The following is a 17,218-nucleotide window of genomic DNA, read 5'->3' as shown; positions in this document are numbered from 1 at the left end:
GCTAAACTGGAAAAGATGGGGATCAATATGAAAATTGAAAGGTGGATAAGGAACTGGTTAAAAGGGGAGACTACAACGGCTCATACTGAAAGGTGAACTGGAAGGAGGTTACTAGTGGAGTTCCTCAGGGATCGGTTTTTGGACCAGTCTTATTTAATCTTTTTATTACTGACCTTGGCACAAAAAGTGGGAATGTGCTAATAAAGTTTGTGGATGACACGAAGCTGGGAGGTATTGCTAACACAGAGAAGGACCAGGATATCATACAGGAAGATCTGGATGATCTTGTAAACTGGAGTAATAGTAATAGGATGAAATTTAATAGTGAAAAGTGCAAGGTCATGCATTTAGGGATTAATAAGAATTTTGGTTTATAAATTGGGGACACATCAGTTGGAAGTAACAGAGGAGAAGGACCTTGAAGTATTGGTTGATCACCAGATGCCTATGAGCTGCCAATGTGATATGGCTAATGCGGTCTTGGGATGCATCAGGTGAGGTATTTCCAGTAAAGATAAGGAGGTGTTAGTACCATTATACAAGGCACTGGTGAGACCTCATCTGGAATATTGGGTGCAGTTCTGGTCTCCCATGTTTAAGAAGGATGGATTCAAACTGGAACAGGTACAGAGAAGGGTTACTAGGATGATCCGAGGAATGGAAAACCTGTCTTATGAAAGGAGACTCAAACAGCTTGGCTTGTTTAGCCTAACCAAAAGAAGGCTGAGGGGAGATATGATTGCTCTTTATAAATATATCAGAGGGATAAATATCAGGGAGGGAAAGGAATTATTTAAGCTTAGTACCAATGTGGACACAAGAACAAATGGATATAAAGTGGACGCTAGGAAGTTTAGACTTGAAATTAGACGAAGGTTTCTAACCATTAGAGGAGTGAAGTTCTGGAACAGCCTTCCAAGGAGAGTAGTGGGGGCAAAAGACATATCTGGCTTCAAGAATAAGCTTGATAAGTTTATGGAGGGGATGGTATGATGGGATAGCCTAATTTTGGCAACTAATTCATCTTGGATTATTAGCAGGTAAATATGCCCAATGGTCTGTGATGGGATGGGATCTGAGTTAATACAGAGAATTCTTTCCTGAGTGCTGGCTGGTGAGTCTTGCCTACATACTCAGGGTTTAGCTGATTGCCATTTTCCTCCAGGGCAGATTGGCAGAGGCCCTGGAGGTTTTTGCCTTCCTCTGCAGCATGGGGCACGGGTCACTTGCTGGAGGATTCTCTGCACCTTGAGGTCTTTAAACCACGATTTGAGGACTTCAATACCTCAGACATAGGTTAGGGGTTTGTTACAGGAGTGGGTGGGTGAGATTCTGTGGCTTGCATTTTGCAGGAGATCAGACTAGATTATCATAATGGTCCCTTCTGACCTTAAAGTCTATGAGGTGTTGCATGTGGTACTGGCCAGTGTCTGAGACCAGACAGATCTACGGTCTAATTAAGCACAACAATTCCTATTACATTCTTACAAGCGGTGGGGCTAGTAGCTTATTTCATGTAAACAAGTCACTCAGCACAATAAAGTCAGGCCTCGATGTGGTATAGGCTGTTGTATCACTGTTCTGCACAGTGCCTTAGTTTAGTGTCACTAGTGACACCAAAAGGAAAACACCCCTCTTTAGGGCAAGCTAGGTCATCTCAGGCTGAATGAAGTGCTAAAATTCAAAGCTCTTTACCTTTATCAGCAATAATTCCTTTTTAGGGACAAAAAAAGGTGCCTGAAACTACTCTGCCCTTATGTTTGCTTTAGCCCTACAGCGTTGTTTGACTGAACCACCCTAGATGACTCAACCTGCCCTGTATTGTTGAACTTCTGAAGCAGCATAACTGTTTCCAAGAGATTAAAAATCTTTATTGTACCACAAGTCCACTTACAGAATGGCATGATGGGTGATATCCTCACAAAGCAACAGAACCATCTACTCAAATTTCACTTCACTCTTTCCTTTCCTCCTTTGCTGTGTTAGGTCAGACTAGTGTGAAATGCTCTCGGGAGATCTACAGGGTTGTCCTCACCTCTTAAGAAATGTTTCCCTTTCACAAAACCTATTTAAGATGAAGTTTGCAAGAAGGCAGGAAAGAAGATGCAAGCCTTTACTAAAAGAAACAACCACCACCACCAAGCTGAGCAACAGTCAGGAGTTCTTTGTGAGGTCTAATGCAACTTTGTCACTTTATTCAAATTTTCAAAATAGTCTTTATTCTACTTTTTTTAGTATAAAAAAAATCCACAAGTTAAGTGCACCACAGTGTATACAGAGAGAGACATAATGCTGAACTTCCAGAACAGTCAGTTGTACGGTTTAACACAACATACAATACAGAGATTTAGATTCAACTGAAACCTCAAGATAAAATATATTCACCAAATCTGATTTTTTTCTTCATAAAACAAAAACCAAAAGATTGAGGATCCCTGAAATATTCTTCTTAACCCTAATAAGACTTCATTATACTCAAGTCATTTTTAAAAGGATGCATTCATAAAACAAGCCATTCACCAAGCTAACTTGGGTGTTGATTGACAGTTGCTACACACTCGAGCATGGATGGAAACCCGTCTCTCTGTTCTGAGTAATAGCCTTAAGTTTTGCTGTCAAGACACCAAGTTGCTTTTAAAAATGTGGTTTTGTTATTAAGCTGTAGTTTTAAAAGTCTAGTTTGCATTTAATGAAACGTTCGAACAGGAGTTGCACTGTGTTTCAGGCACCAAAGCATGGCTTTGATTAGACTCAACGTGCAAAGAAGTCCCAACGCTACTGGGAATGTATCAAAAGAACATCCCATGTCACATCCTAGCTGCATACCTTCCTGGAGAAAAATGAAGAGCGAATGTGAGCACAGAGAGTGCTTCAAGGGATCCATTCTATTGTGAAGTCGCAAGGGAAAGCCCTATGTGGCCACCAGAGAAATGAATGTGACTGGCTTTCTATCCAGCACCATTGATTCTATGGAAGGAGAAAGAGGATGCATGTATCTCACTCCTATTGATAAGCAATAGATTTGAGATGGAGCTGCAAGAATTATAGTTTGATACTCTGAAGTCAGATTTCCTTCCTACCCTTCTCCTCCCGCCCCCCTAATTTATAGACAGTTGATTAATAAAAGCCAAGAGACAGTGCTGCAGTATTACTCCAGTGGAATTAAAGGAAGATCTGTGGGGCTGCTTAGCTCACATTCATTTCATGAATTAACCCCTCTTTAATAGAGGCACTGCTACCATTACATGGTTTCTTATTACATTTTAAAAGTGCCTGAAGGGTTGGGCACCAGGAAGACACCCCACCGTTATGTGTCTAAACTGCAACTTCAGGTTAATATGACTAAAGCAGTTACATTGTGAGAAGTGCTGACAGTATGTGATGTCTTTCCTTAAACAAACATCGCCTCTTTGTTCACCAGATAGTGTAGCCACCATCCGAGCCCCCCATGAAGTAGCTTCCCTTCCGTTGCGTCACTAACACATTGGCACCCTGCATGGCTGCCAGCTGGGCTGCATTGGGAGGGCAGCCAGGAGGTGGTGGCTGAAAAACAAAGAGAGGATTAGTTAAGAGGATCAGAGGGCAATGCCACCTTGGCACCTCAGTCGGGTAGACAAGATGCACTGGATTACAGTGAACTGGGCACTCCCTTTTGCAACTCAGAATAATTACCATCAATGCACCCATAGCTAGCTACTGAACTATGATTGCACGTAATAGTACACAAACACCCTGATCACCTGGTTTGAACTAGTAGAGGAATCACCCCTGCTCCATTCGTAGGACAGAATTGGTGAGACAACGGAATAGGCAAGAATTAAGACTATGAATGCGGCCTTGGCTTTTTTTAATCCACCTCAAAGCCAAGCAGAGATGTGATAGCAGAAAAAGACTGCAACAGAACACCTTAAGCTCTACAAGCACAGGGCGCTCACCCCAGTTCTCTCCTAGCAGCCAATTGCTCTTAAATACAGACACAAGCATCTTCTGATAAATGTTTAGAGATTGAGAAATAGCCTCTCTTCTCTAGCTGTCAGCCTCCCATGTGACTCTGAAAATGAGACATGCAGGATTTCCACAATACATTTATACTTACAGGAACACTACCAGTGGCACCAGCCCCAAACCTCGCTCCGGCATCAAAGCCACCTTCAACAAGGACAGTTGACCCAGGAGGGTAGACAGGACCCACGGGATAATATGCCATTGGAACGGAAGAGCCCATTGGGCCAACAGCCACAGACTGTGCCATGGGTAGGTACAGAGAAGTACCAGGATATGCAGCAGACATAGTAGGTACGGTGGCAGCCCCTGGATGCACAAAGCTTGGACGATAGAGCTAGAAGAAGCAGCACAAAGAAGTTATAAGATTTTCCTCACCCCAGAACCATTTACGCAGATTCTCTCTCAAAGCTCTGATAGTATGTCATAGGGCTGCCACCCTCCCTCAAGTACAGAGGTAGTCCCACTCCCTTCCCTGAAAGCACAACTCCATCTGGAGGGAGAGAGGAGTTTGTTCAGATTATGCCAATTTGAGGCATGGTGCTTCCCAACTATCTGCCAGAATCAATCCAGAAGAACCATTTTATTGGCTTTTGCCTACACAGGTTAGCTCTGGTGGAAACTCCAAGGGAAGCTTTGACTAAAGTTTCTGGCATTTTAAATGTATTTGGGGAAGGAAATATTATTTGTGGATTTCAGCCAGATCATAGAACAAGTATTTTTTCCCATTTCAGAACAGAAATGTTTGTATCCACACATGAAGCCTCTGGCAGAGGGCAACGTCAATTCATTTTTACTGAATGTTATGCTTGAGCATTTAGCCAAAGCTATTAACTAATGCTTTACTGACTTCTGAAGGCGGGAGAGAGAGAAGGATTTTGAAACCTGGAACAGCTCCCAAAGTGCACAAAGCATGTTTTTCTAATTAGTAGTCAGAATGGCATGCCCTAACTCAGCAGATTTCTCACTAGATAGAGCTGCCAGACTGATTGCAGCCTAGTCTTGGGAGGTACAAATGGTCATTCCAGGCTAACAAATACAGGTATTAAGTATTCATTTGTAACCAGTTCAAGTTTACTTTTCAGGTGTGGAGCAAGAATACAAAAGGGACATATTGCGTACCTCAGAGTAAGCAGGAGGTGCATCGGTATAAGGTGGTGCTTGAGGAAGAGGCATTGTCTGTGGGTACACAGAAGGATTACCAGGAGGTTGCACTGGGTAGGATGGCTGTGTCGGATATTGACCTAAGAAGCAAGAAGAGAATTTGGTCAGTGTTAACTGAACTGCCCTTACAGAAATGGGACAGGGAGTTGAGTTTATGGAAAGCCATTTCTGTAGGGATCCGAGAGAGAGAGGACCACAAGGGATTGAAATTGCAGATGTTTTACACACACAACCAGAGGCAGAGGGCGCAAGAGGGAAGGAAATGCCCTGCAACTATGTCAGGTACTGAGTAAAGTCCACTTAGTCATGTTCAGGCAATACTTGCACTCTGGTCAGAATTTAAAGGAAAAAATAATTTCTGTACTGTTAGTCTTTTAAAGGAACTAGGCTACTGTGAAGTTAAATTATCTTCCTGTGCAGATCTGCTTATTCAGAGTTGGGCATTTCATTGCTTAGACTTGCAAGTCACAAAATTTTGAGACTGCCACAGAACTATGACACTTACAGGATCTAGAATTCTTGATGTCCCAGTATCATTTGAAGCTACCTATTGGTTGTCATAAGTGCAATTTCCAGAGAGCATCTGTTAATGATCTTAATGTTTATAATTAAACACTGTCACTCCATTTGCCTCAAGTCGCAGAAGGCAGAGTTCAGAGAGAAGATACTTGGTTTCTACAAAAGAGAGGGGGCATAACAACTGAAGTGAGAAACAGGTACAGTCCCCAAAGTAAGAGAGGACCTGCTCCCAATCTCAGGCTCTCTCATGTTCATTGCTCTTCCTTACCCTATTAATTCGTGCAAAAGCTGACATTCCATTCAAGCGACATGCATCTTAATGTCTCAAAAGTAAGTAGGTGTATAGTAGCATTGCTCTTAAAGCGAAGGCCAATAGGAAGTCCTGCTTAATCTCTTACCACAGTTGGCTCTACAGTTTGTTTTTTCTCATCAGGTCAATATCATGTGTTTAAAATAAATAATTCCTATGTGTTTGTTCAGCTGCATGTAAGATAGCTAGCAATGGCAAGGAGGTGTGGCTTTAATGTGTCACCATCAAGGAGGTGTGGCTTTAGTGTGTCACCATCAGGTCAAAGCAGGACTCTTGTAATGATTGTTAAAAGCTCTATCAAACCTAATGCCAATATAAATGTCTCTAGGAGAGTTACAGATTCAAGACAGAGTTAAAGAAAAAAAGGGGGGAGCATGGGGAGAAATATAGTGGCCTTGGAGGGTTTGTAACTTGAGTTACAGTCAAGCTTTTATAAGATCCTCATCCTCACAGTACCCCAGCCCCAGGAGAGCATCCAAAACCCGAGGGAGCCACTGCCCCAAGGAAAATTCAGAGAAAAGAAGTAGCTTTGTTAATGGCAAGTAGCCAAGATTCCTGAAGCGATTTAAAAGATTGTAATACCTTGGGGAAGGCCAGCAGCTCACTTTTACTCAAGGCAAATTATGAACCCAATCGACCGGAGTGGTACAAATGTGCATTAACCCCTCCAGTGGCACCCATCAATGTCATAGACCCCACCACTTCCCCCAAGGGCCTCCCCATGACTCAGGTCCACCTCCAGGGTGCTGCTGTGGCACAGCGCCATCCTGCAGACATTGCAGCTCTTTTACAGGAAGCAGTCGAGAGAGACCTCGTGACACAGTTTAGGGATTCTGAGTTAGCAAATCAAGGTTCACGCATCGTACTGTTGAGCTAACGGTTAAATACAGGCCTTCCACCAACGCCTGAGGCTCCCTGCTTCTTCAAGACCACAAGGAGCCACCACAGCTACCCTCACCCTTTTGTCCCCACCACCACCTCCAGTCCTCACTACTGCCCTGCCTTGATCCATGACTACCGGCTCCTACAGCTGCCACCACTGCCTCTTAGCTATGACAGGCATCCCCTGCCAAACCCACCCCCACTGCAGAAAATAACTACAGCCCCCATGGGGCTGACACCCCTCCCCCTCCTCCCCCCCACGGCGCTGGCACCCCTCTGCACCCCTCCCCCTCCTCCCCCCCACGGCGCTGGCACCCCTCCCCCTCCTCCCCCCCACGGCGCTGGCACCCCCCCGCACCCCTCCCCCTCCTCCCCCCACGGCGCTGGCACCCTCCCCTGTACCCATTTCCCGCCTCCCCCCCCCATGGGGCGCACCCCTCCCCCTCCCCCCCACGGCGCTGGCACACCCCCCCGCACCCCTCCCCCTCCTCCCCTCCCCATGGCGCTGGCACCCTCCCCTGCACCCCGCCCCCCACGGCGCTGGCACCCTCCCCTCCCCCTCCTCCTCCCCCCCCACGGCGCTGGCACCCCTCTGCACCCCTCCCTCTCCGCCCCCCCCCACGGCGCTGGCACCCCCCCGCACCCCTCCCTCTCCTCCCCCCCACGGCGCTGGCACCCCCCCGCACCCCTCCCTCTCCTCCCCCCCACGGCGCTGGCACCCCCCCGCACCCCTCCCTCTCCTCCCCGCCACGGCGCTGGCACCCCCCCGCACCCCGACCCCCCTCGGCGCTGGCACCCCCCCGCACCCCGCCCCCTCCCCACGGCGCTGGCACCCCCCTGCACCCCTCCCCCTCCCCACGGCGCTGGCACCCCCCTGCACCCCTTTCCCGCCTCCCCCCCCATGGGGCGCACCCCTCCCCCTCCTCGACGCTCTCATCCTCCCCCACTTCCAGGCCACCCCACGCCACCCACGCACCTTCCACCCACGCCGCCCCCCGTCCTCCCGCCTGGGAAGCACCCCGGCCTTGGAGCCCGCCCGCCACACAGCGGCCGCGCGGCAGCCAAAGGGTTAACGACTAGGCCCAGGCGCGCGGCGTCATGGAAACCGAGCACCCGCCCCCCGCCCCGCCGCGCTCCCACTGGCCCGGACTCCCCGCCCATCACGGGCTCGGCCTCACGGTAACCGACGGCGACGCCAGCTTTAAAGGGGCCGCGCCCGGCGAGTGGCGGAGAGGGGCCCCCGGCTCCCCCCGCCCCCGGCCTTGCCTTTGCTGTTCATGGCGGCGGGGGGGTTCGGTTCGCTCCGGTCCGGTTCGGCTCTGGCTCGGGGACGCGCTACGGCCGGTTCCGGATGTGTCCGCTCCGCTCACTTCCTTGTTATTGTCACTGCGGCGCTGGGAAGGGGGCGGGGGGGAAGAAGGTGGGGAGAGGACGTCTTACGTTTGCCGCCCGGCGTCATGACGTAACGGCGTCGCGGCAGGGGCTGCGGGAGGGGAAGAGAGAGGGGTCAATGGGGGGGCGTGGCCTATGCGCCCTCCAGTTCCAAACGATGAGCCCCTGCTGGGGGCAGCAGGAGGCAGCCCCGCCCCGGACTCCTGGGAGAGTGAAATGGGGGGGCTGCTTATTCCCCCAAGGAGGGGAGCCGGGGGTGGGGCTGCTTATCCCAGCCTAGGAGGGGAGCCGGGGGGGGGCTGCTTATCCCAGCCAAGGAGGGGAGCCGGGGGGCGGGGGCTGCTTATCCCAGCCAGGGAGGGGGAGCCAGGGGGGGCTGCTTATCCCAGCCAGAGAGGGGAGGGGGGCTGCTTATCCCAGCCAAGGAGGGGAGGGGGAGCCGCGGGGGCTGCTTATCCCAGCCAAGGAGGGGAGGGAGAGCCGGGGGAGGCTGCTTATCCCACACATTAATGGGGCTTTGGGGGGACTGCATATCCCAGCCAAGTAACAGAGGGGAGCTGCTTATCCCAGCCAAGGGTAGGAGTGGGGCAGCCACCTCTTATCCCAGCCAAGGAGGAGAGCGGGAGCTCTTCCTTCTCCCCCTATAAGTACCAACATGTGAGAAGATTTTTGATAGTAGAGGGCTTTTTAATCAAGCAGACAAAGGCATAACAAGCTCCAAAGGCTAGAAACTGAAACTAGATATTTTCAGGCTAGAATTAAGGTGTACATATTAAATAGGGTAATTAACCACTGGAATAGCTTTCCAAGGGAATGAGGCTGATTCTCCATCACTTGAAGTCTTTAAATCAAGACAGGATGATTCTAAAAAAATAGGCTCTAGCTCAGCCACAATATAGGCTTGATGCAAGAATCACTGGCTGAAATTCCCTGGCCTGAATTATACAGGAGATGGGATTAGATGATCGTAAAGATTCTTTCTGGGTTTACCATCTATGCATTTGTGCTTTGCTTTCCCTATAGGAAAAATAGGGATTGTATCACCATAAAATGAGGTTATGAAGCATAATCCTTCAATGTTTGTGCAGAGTTTTGAAGATGGAAAGTGCTAAATATTGTTACTAATGAATTCTACCCCAATTGGCTAATGCAACTCTTTCATTTACACCCAATCTTGGGGTACACCTCTTTGGAGCATAGAAAGCCTGAACCCTCGGTATAGCACAGAGCTATACTGTAAACAGGCAGTTGAGCAAATCTGGGAAAAAATATCCATGTAACCTTCCTTGTTTTTTGGGGTTTTTTTTGGGGGGGGGGGGTTTTTTGCCTTCTGAATCGGACACAGAAAAAGCAACCGCTTCTAAGTTCATGCATAAAAGATCAATGGAAACAGCTGATAACTTCCAAATATTTTTAAATTTAATTAATCCCTGCGGCTGGTAACATTTGATCAGGCAGTGAGTTCTGTTCATTAGCAACGGCTAATGCTTTATTAGTTATTTTGGCCTGAGCTTTAGGATATGTTAATTATTTTAAAACATATCCTCTTCGTTGTTATAACAGGAAGTTGGTGTCTGCATTGTTCCCCAGACTCCCATCACACACCCTCATGGGACTCACTCAGGAATTGTGACCCCCTGCCCCTCCCCACACACACACATAAATGTCCCCAAACCCTCTTTATAAGGTGATTGCAGAACCCAGAGGTGGAACCAGGGCTGGCGCTTCCATTAGGTGACCCTAGGCGGTCGCCTAGGGTGCCAGGATTCGGGGGGCGGCATTTTGTCCTCCTTTGACCTTCTGCCGACGTGCCGCGGAAAACAGCGGCAGGCAATTGAGCAGCTCAATGACTGCCGCTGTCGCCTGCGGCATTTCGGCGGAGGGTCCTTCGGCGGCGCGACGGGAGTGGAACCGGAAGCTCCCGCGCGCCCCGTGGGGAGCGCACAAAATGCCACCTCCCGAATTCTGCCTAGGGCACCAGAAACTCTGGCGCCGCTCCTGGGTGGAACACACTTGCATCAATGTGACTGTATGCAGGCAAATTTTTAACAGTGAAGGTAATGGGTTGGGTCTTGATGACACTGAGATGAACCTTGGGACACGAGACAGCTCAGCACCTTCGAAACCAGAACCTACAGAACTGAAACAAACCATGTGCTCTGAGGATCAGCTCCAGTGCACCTACCTGTTGTCATAACACTGGTTTGATAGTCACAAAGTCAAAGACGCTAGAACAAAATTTATAGTCAGAGGCCCATGGGTAGGTGAAATGAAGGGCTTGTAACTATTCTCCCTTAATATGACTATCAGATTCCACAAGTACAAATCTTCCTCCTTCATAAATAGAACAGATGCGTATTTTATATTTTGGGCATGAGTAAAAAAAATGCCACTTTCTGTCTTGCCTCTTATATGCAAACTTTCCTGATGCAGTCTGGTTTGGGGGTGAAACCCTCCCCGCCCCGCACACCTTTTATCAAGCTAATTCTTAGGCATCTCAATCAACAATTGCATTGCTTCTCACTGTTTAAGTGAACGCCTCATGAATAATGTACATGGCTACTAATGAATATGCACATCAGTTGTGATGCCTGTGAGGGCTTTATAAATAATTTATGAGCATAAAATGTTCTTCACCTTGTTACTGTACAGGAACTATAAAAAAATATTTACCCTTTAAAGCGGAGGAGAGATCTGTGTAGATAGCTTGAAACCTGCCTGTATAAAAGAGCCCCAGTTTTACAGTGCTAAAAATGAAAGCAGTGAGAGCAAAAGAAGGAATGAGCGTCTCCATCAGGAGACGTGGCAGATCGTTTTCCTGTCACATACTAGAAAATGGTTTCTGAAATGGTGACTTGAGTTCTGCTGTCTCCCTGCGAGGGCCCAAATCCTGCAAGGTTCTGATTAGATTAGAAGGTGATGAATCCCCCCAGTATGCATTCAGATTAGTGAGAGGTGAGAGAGCTCATAACCAGAAAGGATCAAGTCCTAATTTATTTGAAAGAGTGTATGTTATGAATCCTGTTTCTGCTCACCAGATTTCATTATGCTGAAAAAGGGAAAGCATGCATTCTTTTGGAGGGTTTTGTTTGTTTTGTTTTGAGTAGCCAAACTGATAGACTTTGAGCCTGATTTTCAGACTCCAACTGATGTCACTCGCACTATAAATCAGGCCCAAAGGGTTTTGAGCTGAATCGCCAAAAACTGAAGCACTTAAAATTAGAGGCTACTTTTGAACATTTAGCTGTGTGCCAAAGGACTGTGCTTCCTGCCCTGGGTAATTCCAAATGGCAATGGGACAGCTTTCCTAGCACAATGATGATACTATACAAATAAAATGCAAAATAGATGAGTGTACGTTCAGTTTGGTTTTGGCAAAAGGTAAGTCCAGACCAGAGCTCGAGTTACTTATTTACTTTACTGGATAATATTTAACACTGGCGAACAGTGACACTGAATTGGACTGTTTCTGTTGTTTCTACTTGAAAGAAAGAAAATCATGTCTGTGAAGTCCCTGCCCGTGCAAACAGCCAAGAGTGTAACTTTACTCATGTAAGTAGTTGAAGGTTAAAAGGAGTTGAGGCTACTCAGTACCATGCAGAATTAGGCCCCTAATTAGTGTAAAACTAATTATAATAATACAAATTAATTGTTCATTACCTTATTGCACCTCCTACTTGCAAATCACAAAGGGCAAAATTCTGGCTCCATTTAAATCAGTGGGAGTTTTGTCACTGATGGCAATAGAGTGAGAATTTCACCCCACATGAGTAAACCAATGAAGTCGGTAAGTGTCTGAAACTGCAGTGCAAAATCCTGATCCTATTTACAACTCTAGAGGAGAAAACTGAGAAGGGCTTGATTCAGCAAAGCATTAAGCACATGCTTAACTTGAAGCATCTGCTTAAATCCCTCCCTATCCAGCAAAGCACTGAAGCATGTGCTGATATAGCAAAAGTGCGTAAACCCATGGGATCTTCGTGTTTTGCTAAATCAAACAGAAATGCTGGCTTTCTGTTGCTTGGATTTTGTGCTGTGGGGGAAGGCAGGCTTCCCCCGAACCTTGGAGGGAAACTGGTTTATGGCATGATATTCAGCACTTGTGGAACTGAAGGCCTTTCTGTAGAGAGTGAGATGTGTCAGAGACCACGTAGTCAGGTGCAAACACTGATCTGGCCCAGTGCTGCGTGTGGTTAGGGAAGCTAAATCCTTAAGTCAGCGAGAAAGAAAAAAACAAGAGAGGTAGAATACTAATTTGGTCCACTGTCATCAGTTTCTGTGGACAGAGGAGGCACTGGAGGAAAGGGTATTTGATAACAATCAGACGGGCAGAATTTTATTCCCGCCAGCTATTCTTATCAAATGTATGAATCAGGGTGACCAGATGTCCCGATTTTATAGGGACAGTTCCGCTAATCGGGGCTTTTTCTTATATGGGCACCTATTACGCCCCACACTCTGTCCTGATTTTTCATATTTGCTGAAAGTCACCCTAGTATGAATACTGTATCATTTTTTCCCCCTCTAAACAAGCTGTTTTCCAAAGAAATAGTTCTGGAACTCGCAAAATCAATTCAGCTTCAAAATAAATTAAAAATGCAATGTGTACCCTTTCCCCATATGTATTATATTAATAGTATGCCAATGTATGTAAATGAGTCTGAAATTCAACTCGATGGAAGTATTTAAATATTCATAATCACAGTACAGCATATGCAAACCAGATTCTCGACAGAATTGTACTGCAGAGTCTCAAATAACAGCTGTACTGAAGCAAAGCCATTTTAACATAACTGATTTGGTTATTTAAAAAAAGTCACCATTGGTTGTGCATTTGTTAATATTTGTGCATTGGTATTAACATCTGGATCAAGCCTTAATTCAGGAAACCATGTAAGCGTGTGCTTAATTTTAAACACATCCTTAACTCCTTTTGAAGTCACTGTATAGTATTTAAGTGCTTTCTTGAATCAGGACCTCAGAGAGAACTGCCTACATAATATCATGTTTGCTGAGTTCCTCTACAAAATAGATTTGTTACTAATTAGTACTAAATATCATGTTATGCCAATAGAGATAGGATAGTCTAGTTTAGCTTATCTTATTTTCATTCCAGAAACATTTTTGTGTACAGAAATAGGATGCAGAATCAAGGGAAGCCCCCAAAAAATTACAAATAGTATTTACACATTTTAAAAAATTAATGCATCTCTTGTAAATTACGATCTATAAATTCACATATATCCTGAAATGTATTTTAGAGGCACATTTTGAATATCTTATGGTGAACTCAAAAACATACATTTTAAGGCAGTAATTTAAAATTAATCCAATAGCTTATCTGTAAAGAGAAACAGACGTTGTAATTCTTTCTAATTGATCCTAGATGTGAAAGAATAAGGTAAAAATAATCATTCTTTATCAGATCATTTGTTGTTTGTTTTTAAGAGGCACCAGCAATTGAGACATGCCTTTTTTCCCCCTTATTCCTGCTTAAAGATAAGAAAGAAGTTACAATTTATCCAATTATACATTTTAAAACATGCACAATGCAAGATAATAACATACTTTGTGTTCTTTTGTAATGAGTCAAAACTAGCTGTAATTGGTCCATAAGTTGGCTTGCTTTGAAAAACTGCAAATATTGCATCTGTGCTTTTAATGAGGTATATAGTTAAAAGAAATATTTGTGTTCCTTTTATTTATGGAGTGACAAAGTTCAAGTTGCAACCAAGTTTCCTTTACAAGCCTGATCCTCCCCCCCCCACCTAAAATCTACAAAAAAATCATATCTGCCTCAAAATTGGTAGGTTAGATCTGAAACGGAGGTAGAATTCTTGTACAAAATTTGAAGTGAACTGAACAAAGGTTTCCTGAATGATCACACTCAAAAAATACAGGTGCTCGATAGAATTCAGAAAGTCTTCTTTTATATATATATATATATTACCACTTCAATAAAAATAATCAGTTCATCACTTTCCTGCATATGATTATCATCTATTTACTTGATGATGTCCTTGTTGCTGAGCAAAACAAATAAAGACAGTCCCTGCCTCATGTAGAATACAGTCTCAAAGTCAAAATTCACACCTAAATTGAGTGACTGTGAAGTAACGTGAGGAATTAATTTGGCTCCATGTGGTTTAGAGGTAACTTGCTTCTATGCTTATATGGTCCCCATTACTGTAAACACGTCACAATCTTTAATGTATTACACAACACCTCTGTGAGGTCAGGCACTATTACTGAGGCTTACAGCAAGGAGACTGGCCCACCCAGTTACACATAAAGCCTGTAGCAGAGGTGGGTGGATGTTGAGCCAAGCTATAGCGATGCACTGAGTTAACAGCCCAATTCCTTATCCCAACAACTATTAATCCCTAGGGTCTAGATCCAAAGTCCTTGAAGTCAACGTGAATCATTCTACTGACTTCAAGAGCTTTGGCTCAAGCCCTAGGAGAAAGCAAGTAACCTGGACAGCTAAGGAATGCAGGGTTGTTTGGCAGGCACATGTCATAGAATCATAGAACTACAAACATTTTTTTCTTCTGCTGATAATAGCTCACCTTAATTAATTACCCTCGTTACAGTTGGTATGGCAACACCCATTTTTTCATGTTCTCTGTGTATATATATTTTCCTACTGTATCTTCCACTGCATGCATCTGATGAAGTGGGTTTTAGCCCACAAAAGCTTATGCTCAAATACATTTGTTAGAACTGGAAGGGACCTCAAGAGGTCATCTCGTCCAGTCCCATGCACTCGGCAGGACTAAGTATTATCTAGACCATCCCTGACAAGTGTTTGTCTAACATGCTCTTTAAAATCTCCAATGATGGAGATTCCGCAACCTCACTAGGCAATTCATTCCAGTGCTTAACCACTCAGACAGTTAGGAAGTTTTTCCTAATGTCCAACCTAAACCTCCCTTGCTGCAATTTAAGCCCCTTGCTTCTTGTCCTATCCTTAGAGGTTAATAAGAACAATTTTTCTCTCTCCTCCTCATAACAACCTTTTACGTACTTGAAAACTGTTATCATGTCCCCTCTCAGTCTTCTCTTCTCCAGATGAAACAAACAAACCCACTGATGGACAATATTTAATTTCCTTGGGACTGCATTGCTTGTGAGGAGTTGATACATTTTATTGTCTTCATCAGGCTTTTTAAGTACACGCACAGATCTCTCCCACAACACTCGCTGTGTCGGAAATCAAAGTGTGTATGAGCACAGGTCTGCCTCGGTGCATATAGGCCTGTAGGTAGGTTCAAGAGGCCAGCCAAGATGTCTTTATAAAATAATGGTACAACAGAGATACTCAGGCAAGGCTCGGGAGCCACAGTAGCTCTTTAATGTGTCTCTGTGGCTCTTTGCAGCACATGATATTAAAACGCCCTGTGCTTTAATTATTAACCAATCTAAGTTATTAACCAATCAGGATGTTTTTACTATGTTGTTAACCATTTGTAGGATACTTGGTCAGTCTCAGAGAGAGCAAGAGAGCGACTACTGTGGTTCTTTTGAGTAATGTTGATCATGAATTTGGCTCCTGAACTATAAGAGTCAGGACAGGCCTTGTGGAGGGACAGCCAGACCATAAGCCGCTTCTGGTCCCGCTAGAGACAGTATGGAATGCAAGCTTCTTTGCATATTGTGCTTGGAGCGTACTAGTAACGAGAGTAAAAGTACAACACAATAAAGTGTAACTCTTGCAACATTACTCTTGCAAAGTGCGGAAGGGAACTGCAATAATTGTGCTATTCCTCCTTGAGCCAAACCCCTGCTTTAAAGTGTATCTTCAAGGTTTCCAGTACAGTTAATGGAAGACCTGCCCCGTCCCCCTCGCCCCCCCGACAGCTAATTTTGCTGGCCCCTGGGAACAGTTTTCATGGTATAGTTTTGTTTTTATAACAAGTAGTTTTGTTTTTATAACAAGGGCGGTGAGCAGGGTTGCTACCTCTGAGGTGCAAAAAACCAGGACATCCGGGAAGATCCTGATCCCATAACACCGGACAGCTGGCAGCGTGTCCTGAGCACCCGTACAAATTTCCCAGGACAGGTACCTCAGAAAAGGAACGATCCTGGGAAAACCTGGATGGGAGGCAACCTTAGTGGTGCGCAGATTTCCAGGTCCAAGCTACGCCCCATGAGAGAGCCAGATAAGGTGAGGAAACAGTCAGAGTCCTTTGTCCTGCCCCCAGGTGGCTAATGTGAATGCTATTATTAATGTATTAATTTATTATTATTAAATGCTGCATTAGGGTTTTGATGAGCCATTTTAAGGGAGACTGGGAGGAACGAATCAGCAAGTCAGGACTACTTCTCTGAGCTCTGTCAGGGGTGACTTGCTGTATGACCTTGGGGGGGGGCAGTGGTTTCACACACCCCTCCCACCCATGCCTTAGAGTCCCCGTCCCCCCCCCCGGATCCATTAACCAGCTCATGTTTGCCAAGTGCTGGGAGGGGAAACGCAAAGTGTCTTATACAAAAGGGGCAGTTTTCAGGTTGGGGTGGGGGGGTTATACAGGGAGATTTTGGGGGAAGGAGGGTTGTATGGGGGGGTCCCTGCGCCCCCTTGAGGCCGCGGCCAGCTCTGCAGCCTGCGGGATGCGGCAAAGGCCTTTGCATAAATTATGTTCATGACGCAGCAGCAAAAAAAATCCAAGTAACCCAAAAATCCCCCCCACCCCGCCGAGCGGGGGCCCGGGGCTGGGGAGGCTGCAAGCGGGGGAGGCCCGGTGCAGAGCCCCGGGGGTCTGGGTGCAAGGACTGGGCTGGGCAGGCGGAGGGGGGGGGGCTGCCGCCTCCTTTCCCCCCCCACCCCCCTTTTGTGTGCAGCAGCCTCCGCTCCGCTGCTGTGAGATGAATTGTTAATTATTCCCAGCAAAAAAGCGGCTCGGAGCCCCGGCCCGAGCGGGGGGCGAGCGGGTGCCGGCGCGGTGAGTG

The 17,218-nt window shown here is 46.1% G+C and overlaps 2 protein-coding genes across 3 annotated transcripts in view; one reads left to right on the top strand and one right to left on the bottom strand.

The window, feature by feature from the left end:
- Positions 1-2,168: 2,168 nt before the first annotated feature.
- DAZAP2 (DAZ associated protein 2) lies at positions 2,169-8,301 on the bottom strand. The gene is made up of 4 exons (XM_044995378.1): positions 8,144-8,301; positions 5,125-5,246; positions 4,097-4,339; positions 2,169-3,543 (listed from the first exon to the last, which is right to left on the bottom strand). Exons 1-4 carry the CDS (start codon positions 8,154-8,156, stop codon positions 3,415-3,417), a joined length of 507 nt encoding a protein of 168 aa, XP_044851313.1. The 5' UTR covers positions 8,157-8,301; the 3' UTR covers positions 2,169-3,414.
- An 8,719-nt stretch (positions 8,302-17,020) lies between these two features.
- The window catches only part of POU6F1 (POU class 6 homeobox 1), a 35,068-nt gene continuing 34,870 nt past the window's right edge, over positions 17,021-17,218 (top strand). For both annotated transcript variants that reach the window (XM_044995092.1, XM_044995090.1), the window contains exon 1: positions 17,021-17,211. The gene's annotated coding sequence lies outside the window, so the exon portion shown is untranslated. The remainder of the gene's footprint in view (positions 17,212-17,218) is intronic.

The sequence above is a fragment of the Mauremys mutica genome, chromosome 20 (assembly GCF_020497125.1).
Source record: "Mauremys mutica isolate MM-2020 ecotype Southern chromosome 20, ASM2049712v1, whole genome shotgun sequence".
NCBI lineage: Eukaryota > Metazoa > Chordata > Testudines > Geoemydidae > Mauremys > Mauremys mutica.
The sequence above is the reverse complement of the archived record's forward strand: the minus strand, read 5'-3'. Positions and strand labels throughout refer to the sequence as shown.

Bases quoted from the DNA above. Each gene is read 5' to 3' on its own strand.
- DAZAP2 (XM_044995378.1), bottom strand. The intron at 4,340-5,124 runs GTACGCAATATG...TGCTTCTTCTAG, and splicing joins CACCTCCTGCTTACTCTGAG to CTCTATCGTCCAAGCTTTGT. The intron at 3,544-4,096 runs GTAAGTATAAAT...TTTGTTTTTCAG, and splicing joins GTGCCACTGGTAGTGTTCCT to CCACCACCTCCTGGCTGCCC.